The sequence below is a fragment of the Palaemon carinicauda genome, chromosome 25, assembly GCF_036898095.1.
Source record: "Palaemon carinicauda isolate YSFRI2023 chromosome 25, ASM3689809v2, whole genome shotgun sequence".
Taxonomy (NCBI): domain Eukaryota; kingdom Metazoa; phylum Arthropoda; class Malacostraca; order Decapoda; family Palaemonidae; genus Palaemon; species Palaemon carinicauda.
This window is the reverse complement of record NC_090749.1, coordinates 103,939,192-103,952,824: the sequence shown is the minus strand read 5'-3', so window position 1 is coordinate 103,952,824 and position 13,633 is coordinate 103,939,192. Positions and strand designations below refer to the sequence as shown.

General features: G+C 45.1%; 1 protein-coding gene across 1 annotated transcript in view; it reads left to right on the top strand.

Moving 5' to 3' along the window:
* Positions 1 to 13,416, top strand: part of LOC137618784 (calmodulin-lysine N-methyltransferase) — an 86,806-nt gene extending 73,390 nt beyond the window's left edge. The window contains exons 7-8 of the mRNA XM_068348978.1: positions 10,116 to 10,311; positions 11,003 to 13,416. Of these exons, the coding sequence (XP_068205079.1) occupies positions 10,116 to 10,311; positions 11,003 to 11,089 (283 nt within the window). The 3' untranslated portion in view covers positions 11,090 to 13,416. The remainder of the gene's footprint in view (positions 1 to 10,115; positions 10,312 to 11,002) is intronic.
* The last annotated feature ends 217 nt before the right edge of the window (positions 13,417 to 13,633 follow it).

The following is a 13,633-nucleotide window of genomic DNA, read 5'->3' as shown; positions in this document are numbered from 1 at the left end:
CCCGGAGGACCTAAAATTATGCCCGGTCAGGACTATTAGGAAATACCTTAAGAGAACGGCAAACCTCCGCCCGTCTATCAAGAATCTCTTCGTCTCATGGGGAAAAATAAAGAAAAACATATCCAAAAATACGGTTTCGTTCTGGCTCAGGAAAGTGATCACGCAAGCCTACTTAAAACAAGGTCTTCCTACACCGGGGAAACCCAGAGCTCACGATGTTCGGGGCATTAGCACCTCTCTAACGTTCAAAAAGAACATGTCAGTAGCGCAGGTTCTTCGAGCGGGAACTTGGTCCAACCAGTCGACCTTCACCGCACATTATCTCAAGGACTGTACGAGAAAGTCTCTAGACGGGTTTTCTATCGGGCCGGTCATCTCAGCCCTGCATTCGGTTTGACGGCTCAAGCCCCAGGCTCAATCGCGAAACATAAAGTATCTAGACACAAGGAGCCGAGTTCTATTTTCCCCCCTTTTCTAACTTTCTCGTACCGTCAGTCGTCATCAAGAAATATCGCTCATTACACAAGACGAAAATTCGCCATATCAAGCACAACGAAGATATTGCAGAAGGGTAAGTGTTATATCACACTTAATGAGTCTTTTACGTAGTTTTCCCTACTGTCCATCGGGGTCAGGGCTAAAGGGCACTCCCCCCTCCTAAGGTGTAAGTCTCCTATAAAGTGTTTCGAGGTAAGTCTCTGTGTCGGAACAAATCACAAATTTTAAGTAATTTGTATATTTCCTAACAATACTTACCGAAGAAACACTTTCGGTTTAGGGCCCCCCCAACCGTCCCCGCAGTGCCCCACTGACCTCGTGGTATTGTTCATTACATAAAACTTACTGGAGAGAGCTTCTCAAAGACGGGCGACCTGCCCGGGCAATGCCCCCAGGTCATGTTATTTCCCGTTATTCAGGACAGTATAGAACATGGAAGTAGGGGGAAACTACGTAAAAATCTGGTCGTCGGAGAGGAGTTACCAGTAATCTCCTATAAAGTGTTTCTTCGGTAAGTATTGTTAGGAAAAATACAAATTACTTAAAATTTGTGATTTTCTATTTGCACTCGCGTCCGGGGCCAGGGTTAGTGAGATTGTAGCCCTCTCGAGAGAGGAAGGTCGTGTTCAGTTCCTGGATGGGGGAGAACTGAACCTGTTTCCGGATCCTACGTTTCTCGCCAAGAATGAGTTACCCACCAACTGGTGGGGTCCCTGGAGAATCTGCCCTCTGAAAGAAGATGCATCTCTATGTCCAGTAGAATGCCTAAAGGTCTATCTTCGTAGAACTTCAGACTTCAAGGGTGGTCTACTATTCAGGGGAGAAACGTCAGGCTCAAATTTATCACTGAAACAACTCAGGGCGAAAATCACATATTTTAAATATTAAACTTAGCCGGTGAATATATAATAGCTGACGTCTCGGACGGCTCGACAGAAACACAAAAACTCGCGAGCGATCGCCATGAAGGTTGCGGGTGTGCCCACCAGCGCCGACTATCGGCCAGATACCGCATATACTTGTAAACAGCTCCAGTTCTTCTCTGTCGGTCTTATCGACAAGTTGATTCCGCTCGCTGTTGACCTGGAGTTTTCGTCATTTTTGGTGAAGTACTTCTTTTTGGTTGTTTTGAGCTTTCGCTGTGACGGGTGTTTTTCTCTTCAATTAAAACTCTTGAACCCTTTTTTGGCTAGTGTTTATTGTTGATGACTTTGGATTTGTTTTGGATTTTCTTTGACTGTTCAATATGGCTGACCCTTCTCCTATCCCTGAACCTAAATTTCGCAAATGTAATGCTAGGGATTGTAACAAACGTCTTCCCAAGGCCTCTCTCGACCCACATACCGTGTGTTCTAATTGCCGGGGTAAAACCTGCCAATTAGGAGATCGGTGTGATGAGTGCGTGGTCTTGTCGGAATTCGACTGGCTTGAATTTGATAAATATTCTCGTAAGCTGGAGAGAGATAGGGTGAGGAGAAGCTCCTCTAGGTCGTTGGAATTTTCCTCCTCCCATGCCCCTGAACCTAATCCTTCCCCTGTAGTAGTTGTTCCTGAACCCTCTACTAGCACTCATGAACCGTCCATGCGGGATATGTTGCTTGCCATTCAAGCTTTAGGCGAGAGAGTTGAGTCCTTAGCATCGGACCGTAACCAACTCATGTCAGATGTGAATTTATTGAAGTGTCAGAGTGCCAAATCAGAAAATCGTGGTGATAAAGTGATAAGTGCGCAAAGTGTTTTTAGTGTTGCGACCGAGGGTTCGTCTGTTCGTGCTTGTCGTTCCCCTAGTCCGAGACCTCTTTCAGGCTCCCCTGCACCAGGGAGAAGTACTGTAATGTCGTAGGACTTAAGGGGACGAGAGGCTTTAACCAACGTACAGACGTTCCCTCTGTGGTATCGGGCGTTTCTCGTCAAGATCGCCCCTACCATAAGACGAGCGAGGCTGTTTTCTCCTCGTCATCCGAAGGCTTCTCGCAAAAGAAACCTTGGCGCAAGGTTTCTAGACCCTTGAAGCGGAAGTCAGTCCCTTCAGGACAGGTCCAGCGTCCTGGCTGTAGCCATTGGGACAGCTCTGACCCTTTGCAGTCGTCGGAAGACTGTTCGCCTATTAAACGTAAGCGTAACACGGGCTCCGAGAGTCTCAGTAAAGGCAATGTTTTGCCGTCACAGACGTTACCATCGTCTCGGCCCGTCCCGACTCCCGTTGATCCTAAATGGGTTGAACTGCAGATTATGCAGACTAAGCTTGCCTCCCTTATGGAGGAGTATACCGTTGTGCAGGTTCACGATGATCCTCGCCGTTACGCTGATCGAGACTCTGGCCGTCAGCCGCCCAAACGAGCTTTTACTCGTCCTTTTGACGTTATGAAACGTGATGTCGGTAGTTTGTCACGTCAGTCACGTGACTTGGATCCTCACTCGCTGCAGTCCCGTGTTGACTTTCAGCCGCTGCCGCAGCCTCGTGTTGACGTTCAGCCGCTGCCGCAGTCTCGTGTTGACGTTCAGGCCGTTCGCCAACCAGCTCAGTTGCCTCGACTTGACGTTGGGCGTCAAGCACCGCAGTCAAGGGTTGTTTTGACTGCTCAGTCTAGGCAGTCAAGGCAGTTTCGACGTGACGTCGAGCGTCCATCAACTCCTGTTGTTGTTGTTGGTCAGTCCTTTCAGCAGCGGCATGACGTCGCTTCCTCGACTGCTACTGCTGCTCCTTTGCTTGTGGACATTGCCTGTCAAGCATTGCCGCCGCGGCAGGTCTCTCCTTTTCATGAGACTCGGCAATTGTCGGACGAGGTTCCTTCAGACGAGGATTTTGCTGATCCTCCGCCTACTGATATTCCTTTGGGCGTTTTATCAGACGGAGAAGAGCCTAAAGCTGCTCAACCCTCTATGGACTTTAAGAAAATCATGATGATTTTTAAGGATCTTTTCCCAGACCATTTTGTAACTTCTGCTCCTCGTTCGCCTCCGTCAGAGTTTGCGCTAGGCCTAGCGGCTTCGAAGCCTTCGTTTACTAAGCTAGTGCTCTCTCGCTCTTCTAAGAGGGCTTTACGTTTGCTAGGCGACTGGTTGATTACCAGGAGGAGTTTGGGGAAGACGGCCTTTGCTTTTCCTCCTTTTAAACTAGCTTCTAGAGCGAGCGTCTGGTATGACACGGGAGAAGTTCTCGGCTTGGGAGTCCCTGCCTCTGCCCAGGGAGACTTCTCAAGCCTCGTAGACTCTCCCCGTCGCCTGGCCATGAGACGCTCTAAAGTTTGTTGGTCCTCCTCGGACCTTGACCATCTCCTTAAAGGGGTTTACAGGGCCTTCAAAGCTTTTAACTTCTTAGATTGGTCTCTAGGAGCATTAAGCAGGAAGATCTCGTCGGCCGGCCAGGATGTTTCCGTGCTTATTATGTCCTGCATGGACAAAGCCATCCGTGATGGCTCCAATGAGCTCGCCGCTACCTTTACGGCTGGAGTCCTGAAGAAGAGGGAGACTCTTTGCTCGTTCCTTTCGGCAGGAGTGACTCCCTGTCAAAGGTCGGAGCTTCTCTTTGCCCCCTTGTCATCTGCCTTGTTTCCTCAACAGTTGATCAAGGACATTGCGGCTTCGCTGGTGCAGAAGGATACACACGACCTGATGGCGACTTCTGCTCGCAAGGGTGCTCCTTCATCGTCTTATGTCGTAAGACCCAAGATCGATACCCCAGCGACTAGGTTTATCCCGCCCTTTCGTGGCAGAGCCCCCAGAAGGGAAGACGCTCGTGCCGACGGTAAAAGAGGCAAGAGGAGAGGATCCAAGTCCTCCCGTGGCAGAGTCTGACTGCCCACGTCCTCAGACAGCGGTAGGGGCCAGACTGAACAGCTTCTGGCAGGCCTGGGAGAAGAGGGGTGCAGACCAAGAGTCTGTGTTGTTGCTCAAGGAGGGGTACAAAATACCTTTTGTACGCAGACCTCCTCTAGTAACAGTTCCTTTAGACCTCTCTCCCAGGTATCGAGAGGAGTCAAGGAGACAAGCTCTACATCAGCAGGTTTCTCTGTTGCTAGAGAAGGGAGCGGTGGTGAAAGTCTCGGACCTTCAATCACCGGGATTTTACAACCGTCTCTTCCTAGTCCCAAAGCATACAGGAGGTTGGAGGCCAGTGCTGGACGTCAGTGCGCTCAACGTTTTTGTTGTAAAAACAAAATTTACGATGGAGGCCACGAAGTCCGTCCTAGCAGCGGTCAGAGAGGGAGACTGGATGGTCTCTCTCGACCTGCAGGATGCGTACTTCCACATTCCTATACACCCAGATTCTCAACCGTATCTGAGGTTTGTTTACAGGAATGTGGTGTACCAGTTCCGAGCACTGTGCTTCGGCCTCAGCCCTGCTCCTCTCGTGTTTACGAGGCTCATGAGGAATGTGGCAAAATTCCTTCATTTATCGGAAATTCGAGCCTCCCTGGCTTCTCAGAGCATCGTCCCGTCATCGCTGTCTGCAGGACCTTCAATGGACGTTGGGTCTGGCAAAGGAGTTGGGACTGTTGGTGAACTTAGAAAAGTCTCAACTGAATCCCTCCCAGACGATTCTCTATTTGGGGATGGAGATTCGCAGTCTAGTTTTTCGGGCTTTTCCGTCTGCCACCAGGATAGAGCAAGCCCTGCTCAAAGTCCGCCTCATGCTGAAAAAAGACCGTTGCTCATTGAGAAGTTGGATGAGCCTCTTAGGGACTCTGTCATCCCTGGAGCAATTTATCTCACTAGGGAGACTTCACCTTCGCCCTCTCCAGTTCCATCTAGACTTCCATTGGAACAAGAGCAAGACTTTGGAAGCTGTGTCAATCCCGATCTCCGAGCCAGTAAAAATGTGCCTGAACTGGTGGGACAGCAACATAAGTCTGCGAGAGGGTCTGTCCCTGGCGGTCAAGAACCCAAACCACGTGTTTTCTCAGACGCGTCGGATTTGGGTTGGGGAGCGACTCTGGACAGTCTGGAATGTTCGGGTCTTTGGACGTCGGATCAGAAGAGCATGCACATCAACTGCAAGGAGCTGTTGGCGGTTCACTTGGCCTTGACGAGTTTCGAGAGCATTCTTCGAAACAAAGTGGTAGAAGTCAATTCGGACAACACCACAGCCTTGGCGTACATCTCCAAGCAAGAAGGCACTCACTCCCACACACTGTTCGTCATCGCAAGGGACCTCCTCATCTGGTCAAAAAATCGAGGCATCTCCCTGTTGACAAGATTCATCCAGGGGGACTTGAACGTCTTGGCGGACTGTCTCAGTCGGAGAGGTCAGGTGATCCCCACAGAATGGACCCTCCACAAGGACGTGTGCAAGAGTCTTTGGATGACTTGGGGTCAACCCACCATAGACCTCTTTGCCACCTCGTTGACCAAAAGGCTCCCGACCTATTGCTCTCCAGTCCCAGATCCAGAGGCGGCCCACATAGATGCTTTTCTACTGGACTGGTCTTACCTGGACGCGTACGCATTCCCGCCGTTCAAGATCATCAACAAGGTACTGCAGAAGTTCGCCTCTCACGAAGGGACAAGGTTGACGTTGGTTGCTCCCCTCTGGCCCGCGAGAGAGTGGTTCACAGAGGTACTTCAATGGCTGGTAGACGTTCCAAGGAGTCTTCCTTTAAGGATGGATCTCTTACGGCAGCCCCACGTAAGGAGTCTTCATCAAAGCCTCCCCGCGCTTCGTCTGACTGCCTTCAGACTATCGAAAGACTCTCAAGAGCTCGAGGTTTTTCGAAGGAGGCAGCCAGAGCGATTGCGAGAGCTAGGAGAGCTTCTACCATCAAGGTCTACCAGTCGAAGTGGGAAGTCTTTAGAGACTGGTGCAAGTCATCATCCATTTCCTCTTCCAGTACCTCTGTAGCCCAAATTGCAGACTTTCTCCTGCATCTGAGAAATGTTCGCTCCCTCTCTGCTCCCACTATTAAGGGCTACAGGAGCATGTTGGCTTCTGTGTTCAGACATAGAGGCTTAGATCTGTCCAATAATAAAGATCTCCAAGATCTTCTTAAGTCCTTCGAGACCTCTAAGGAGCGTCGTATGGCAACTCCTGGATGGAACTTAGACGTGGTCCTAAGGTTCCTAATGTCCGACAGGTTTGAGCCATTACATTCAGCCTCCCTGAAGGATCTCACCCTCAAGACGCTTTTCTTAGTGTGCTTGGCTTCGGCTAAAAGGGTCAGTGAGATCTATGCCTTTAGTAAAAACATCGGCTTTTCTACAGATAAAGCCACATGTTCGCTTCAGCTTGGTTTCTTGGCCAAAAATGAACTGCCTTCTCGTCCTTGGCCTAAGTCTTTTGATATACCTTGCCTATCAGAGATCGTAGGCAACGAGCTTGAAAGAGTACTGTGCCCAGTTAGAGCTCTTAAGTTTTATTTAGCTCGTACCAGATCCTTACGAGGTGGATCTGAGGCCTTATGGTGCTCAGTTAAGAAGCCCTCATTGCCTATGTCAAAAAATGCTTTATCGTATTTTATTAGATTTTTAATCCGAGAGGCTCATTCTCACTTAAGTGAAAAAGATCGTTGTTTACTTAAGGTCAAGACACACGAAGTAAGAGCGATAGCAACTTCCGTGGCCTTTAAGCAAAACAGATCTCTGCGAAGTATTATGGACGCGACCTTTTGGAGGAGCAAGTCGGTGTTCGCTTCATTTTACTTAAAAGACGTCCAGACTCTTTATGAGGACTGCTACACACTGGGTCCATTCGTTGCAGCGAGTGCAGTAGTGGGTGAGGGTTCTACCACTACATTCCCTTAATTCCAATATCCTTTTAATCTTCTCTTGAAATGTTTTTAATCTTGTTTTGGGTTGTACGGAAGGCTAAGAAGCCTTTCGCATCCTTTTTGATTTGGCGGGTGGTCAAATGTCGTTTCTTGAGAGCGCCCAGATTAAGGGTTTTGATGAGGTCCTGTTGTATGGGTGGTCGCCCTGGATACTTCAGCTCCTGGGAGTCTTTCAGCATCCTGAGAGGATGGCTGGGCTTCGTGAGGAAAGCGGACTAATAAGGCAGAGTAATCGTCAGAGTCAGCTTCCTTACCAGGTACCTATATTTATTTGTGTTTTGTTATGATATAACTGTCAAAAACTCTAAGCATATACGCCTTTATTGTATTAATACTGGTCTCTACCCACCACCATGGGTGTGAATCGGCTATTATATATTCACCGGCTAAGTTTAATATTTAAAAATGATATTTTGATTATAAAATAAATTTTTGAATATACTTACCCGGTGAATATATAAATTAAAGGCCCTCCCTTCCTCCCCGATAGAGACCCAGCGGAATGAGAAGAACTGGAGCTGTTTACAAGTATATGCGGTATCTGGCCGATAGTCGGCGCTGGTGGGCACACCCGCAACCTTCATGGCGATCACTCGCGAGTTTTTGTGTTTCTGTCGAGCCGTCCGAGACGTCAGCTATTATATATTCACCGGGTAAGTATATTCAAATATTTATTTTATAATCAAAATATCATTTTTATTCGCACAGCGGATCCTGACAGTACACCTGCAGGTCACGATCCGAGGAAAGTTGCCTCATCCTTAAATTTCTTTAATTGTATGGATTTTGAACATCTTCGTTCATACACTGGCTGGAAGTCTTCCAGAGTGTTCTTTCGTCACTATGCGAAGCAAGTGGAGCAACTAAAGAGATCTGTGGTAGCAGTGGGTTGCGTCGTTAACCCTGCTGTTTAACTCTGCGAGGAACAGTGGTTTTAATTGGGACGATTAATTCCAGGGTGAGTGTGTAATTACATACTGTGCTACAAACTAAGTGAGGGCACTGAGTTGCCCACGTTGACTGTTCCACTTCCAAAGGTGAGCCTAGCATAAGTACAGACATGTGTGCCGAGCGTTTCTAACGCTAATGTGACTGATTAGTAATACAGACTTTTATGACTTTGATACCTCGGTATGTTAAAAGTGGCACTAATGTTTTTCTTTCAGATAAACAAGTTTCTGTTTACTATCATACTTATGCTTAAAGTTTTGGTTATCCTCCTCTTATATATATATATATATATATATATATATATATATATATATATATATATATATTTGTTGTTAACCTGTCTATTTATTGTCTGTCAATAAACTTGTTCTTGAGAACCTTGCGTCTCCTTCACCTGTGTCAATTTATTGGTATAATTGAGCATTCATTCTATGTATATTTATTTGGGATAATTCTAATATATTGTTCCTTTATGCAAGCTAATGTTGCATTGGTTTATGCTTTCCCTTAGCGGGAGGACTCCATCCCATAAGGGGACGGTGGCGGATTTACAAGTTTCCTCCTATGCGGATATAAACCTTTGTCCAATACAGTATTGAACGGAGAACTGGTTGATATTTCATATTGACGCAGTGGTTCTTTACAAACTATGCTTTACTTGATATAGGGTGAGACCACTATATTGGCTTGCCTGGTATTCATACATAGGTATATGTACTCTTCGAGACTTTTTCCAGAGTCTAGTAGGACTTCCCTGTAGGGGGCAGGAAGCTCTAACATGGTTTATGGTTAGTTGAAAAGATGTATAACGGTAACATCTTAGGTCTCTAGGTCTAGTCGGCCGGGAAAATACCTCCGGGGAGTACGGCACGTTCTGAGAATCCACAGATACAGTAATGATCTGGTATACTTCCATCAGGACGACATGGCTTGAGCCCAAAAAACGGATTTTGAGCGAAGCGAAAAATTTATTTTTGGGTGAGATGGCCATGTCGTCCTGATGGACCCGCCCTTCCCTTTCTAAGAAAGGGCTGTAGGACCCCTCCCTACATACAGTATCTGTAGCACCTCGTGTATCGCTACAAGGAATACAGATGGCGCCAGAATCGGCGCAGTGCACGCTTACGAAACGGGAGAAGAGAGAGCCTTGCGAACGGCTCTCCTTTTTCTTTCTTGTTTTCGTTTTCTTGCCAATTGACCCCTTCGAAGTGTTATCTCTGTTCGGGGTGCAGATTGCCATGTGGCGTATCAAGAATACGTCCTCTGATATTTCGCGATATCCCTGGTTCTTTTATTAGGGATATTCGCTCCAGGAGTTAGAATTCTGGGTACCTTAAGGTAAATTCTCTGGGAATATCGCCGTAGTTGTAATATACCCTAGGAAGCTACCCTATAGGAACTTCCATCAGGACGACATGGCCATCTCACCCAAAAATAGATTTTTCGCTTCGTTCAAAATCCGTTTTTTGAGTTATCCATGTAGACATATTCATCTTCAAATGCTGATTTTTTTGGCAAAAGTGTCATAATTGTAGCTAAAAAATTGATCGCTAGAGGCGCTAAATGTCCTAACGACATAACATAATACGAGTGTGTTTTAATTGATTAAAATGGCTCGCCTGAAAAATAGCTATTTTTGAGTTATGACGAGACGTTGTCGCAAACGAGCGATATCTATTTCATATGAAACCCGACTGTTTGTTTACTTTTGTTGTTGGAAATCATAGGCATGGGATTCAGGTTAGGCCTACCCTCGGCTAAAATTGAAAAAATTGGACTTGTAAACAATTTGACTTAAGAAACTTCCTGGAACCAATTAAGTTTGTAAGTTCAGGACTTTCTGTAACTATTTATGCTTGATATGCTTCTACATTATTTGAACCTACTGTATTCTTTCAGCTTGTTTTTCGACGAAGGGAGAGAGAGTCTTCTGCGCAGCCTTCTGGCCGTTCTACGACCTGGGGGCATGGCAATCGTAGTGGCCCCCGCCCGGTCCGGAACCTTCCAGTCGTTCGCCTCCATGTGCCGGCCGCACTTCCTAGTGGCCGTTCTGGAAAAGTACGACGACTGCGTGATCGAACAGTACGTTGGAAAAGTAAGTCGGTTGGCCGGTTAGGTTTTGTAATGCTGTGTAGTATTTTAGAAAGAGTTATTTACCTCTGCCAACGAAGATGGAAGAAGGTTATGTTTTCGCTCATGTTATTGTCTTTGTTTGTGTGTGTTTGTTTGTGAACAGCTTCCTGGTCCCAATTTTAATCGTAGAGTAATGAAACTTGCAGGGATTAACTGTTTGGAAAAGGCTGAAAATGATTAAATTATGGAAGGTCAAGGTCACAGTCAAGTAAAATGTCTAAATTACGTAATCAGCCATAAGTTTGGACATCGTTGTCACAGAGACTTCAAACTTGGTTCATATCTGAGTGTATGAAAATCCGCACCAATTAATACCTGTTAAGGTTAAGGTTGAGCATAAAGGTTGAGAAATAAGCTGCCGTGGCTGAGGTCTGCACTCTACTGAGTGACCCTCATGTCTCTGCTATCCTGGTCAGTCTGCGACATACAGATAATCGACCTTTATTTATAGTATTTTCTTCCATTCCTTCCATAGTCTGAAATCTTTGAAGAAGAAGAAGAGCACTTAATTCTAATTGAAAAGTGATTCATTGACTTGTAGTAGTGTACTATTTTCATCTTTTGGTATCCTTCCATTTTATTATATGTTGAAGTTTAATAGTTGAATAATTTTCTAGATAACACACTACAAACCACTTCTTTTCTTGTTTCAGAGTGCTATGGAGTCCCACTACAATGAAAACCTTCACCTGCCTTTGGTCATGATCCTCACAAAATTAAGCGATTCGTACCCGGTTTAAACGTAGTCGAGCCGATAGAAAGAAGGAAGGTATTATCGACCTGTTTCTAGACAGATGGACAGTTTCGCTCTTCTTCCTTCCTTCCTCAGAAGTTGAAGTTCAATTCAGTAGAGTGAGTTGTAGAACACTTAGTCTATTTTTTCATGTACGGGAGAGAGTTGAAACTATCCATCGCCGTAGTACCACCCGATACGTTTGAATCGACAATACTTGTTGGTAGTATGTGCTGTTCACACTCAATACAGTAGTACTTGTCTAATGGGTACATTAGTTATAATGTAGGGTACTAGTTGATGTTAAACACAGTGTCTCATTCCTTTAGATGCAAACTGACTTCTTCAGAGAGAGTTTTTGGAGGTTCAGTTGGGAAATTTACTACTGATGAAAACAATCAGTGCCTCCTAGGCTTTGAATCGCATTTCATACGCTGATATTTTTAACCTTGTTTCCAGTCGCAAGTATTTTTGAACTGTAATCGTCGTCATTAACGCCGGTGGAATTCAGTTAGGTCCGTAACCATTACTAAACAAGTGCTTTGATCTTCCGTAGTGACGAAGGATGTGTTAGTGCAGTTCTGTTTGTTCGTGCCTCGTTCGCGTACAGAAAACGTTGTGTATAAGTTTGGTTATAGTGCCTTTTGCAACTTAAGTCATCTAGTCATAAATGTGCCCAACATTAGTTTCAAACATTTCACCAGATGTTGGCCATTGTAGGAGATTACTCAGGTAAACTACGTTGAAGAATGCCTTTTGGAAGGTGCTGCTTGCCTCGACATCGTCGTCCACCCTGTCAGCCGCATTCAGCGGGAATTAGATCGAGCGATGACGGTGACGTCCGTATCATTCGATCGTACCGGTCATCTTTTGGTGCTGCTGTTTCTCTCTTTTTCTCTCTTATCATTTGTAGGTTTCGCCTATATTTTTCCACCGTGTGTGTCCTGTGTATCTGAGAGCGTTCCAGTAGAGTAGTCTTTCCTAATGTTCGAATTACAGTATCTTGAAGTAAGAGCTGGTTTTGGCTCCGAATGCAATTAGTCTTTCACAAGTTCCCTGGTAATGTCCATCCACGCTCGGTAACCCAGTAACTTAAAAAGGGAAGTACTGTACCTAAGAAAAATTTTTCTAGATAGGAATGGCAATTATTGCACACATGAAATATGTAATATTCTAGCGATAACTCCATTTCATGAGTATGTGATCCAGAGAAAACTATCGACTGCTATTCCCAACAAATGTATATAGTAGCCATGCATATTATTATTACCAGTTACCAGTTGGATGCTATAAGCACTGTCCTGTATTATTTGTAACTCAGGAGAGAGACAGAGAGAGGAAGGAAGCTTTTTCCACAATTGAAGAGCTCGTAAGGAAGAAGCTTCATTTGATTAGACATTTAATTTCTCTGTAGTGTGGTCGTACCCAGGCAGTGATGACGGCTAAAATTAAACTATGCGGCTTCGTGAGTTCTTCTGTCTAGAGAAAATACAGTTTAGTGAGTTCTTCAGTCTTGAGAAGATACGGTTTTGTGAGTTCTTCGGTCTTGAAAAAATAAGTGTATTCTTCAGTCTTGAGGAAATACGTTTTCGTAAGTTCTTCTGTCTTGAGAAAATAGTTTCGTGAGTTCTTCAGTCAAATACGGCTTCGTGAGTTCTTCAGTTTCGAGAAAGTCAACTTGAATGCCCTCTTTGCAATGCGCCGTCTGATCAAGGCAACGCTCGTCCCTTTCACTAACGTATTCAGGTAAACGTCAGAAGGAGGGATTACCCCGCTTCTTCCTAGCAAGTCAGAATCTTCCTACGACGTTGTACGCGAAGGAAACCCTCGTCTGACCTTTTCCGAATCGAGTATTGCATAGTAAAATTGGATGGGAAGTAGCCATTAGCAGATTTGAACTCAGGTCATGTAGTCTCTGTACTTTCATATGAGCAAAGTGCCTTTTAGTAGAGGAAGAATCGATCGACATTATGAGTCTTGCGAAGCGTCATTATCCAAAGTAGCTGCTGTTTCTGTAGATGTTAGATCACCGGTGCCTATAAGTCTAGAACAAGAAGTAGAAGAAAAGTATTCTTGTCCTGGGTTCAATCTCTTAAAAGATACCGTTGTCTCTTTTGTCCTTGTAATACAGTATTATAGACTAGTTTTTAACCTGACACTTGTTGACTACGGCACTGCGTATGCACGGACATTGTGTACGAGTTGCTTGTTGTCTGTGGCACAGCAGAATCTAAGCTTTTTCCGTATGTTTTCGTATATTTGCTATTGTAGTCACTTCTGTTTGATTTTTCTTTGTGAGTATTTAGATTTTTTATTTTTATTTTAATTCTTTTATCCCACATTTTTTTTTTTTTTCATTACTCTTCAATATATGTTTGTTGATACTTTACTAATTAATGTTATTATTATTTAGAAGTTTTGCTTAGAATAGAAGATTCCTGTGCATTAGTAGTTAACTTTGCCATATTCAACTAACCATCACAAAATGGCATCTTTGACCACTAACCGGTTTTCGTCACAAAGAATTGTCGTCTTGTTACTCTTAAGGCCC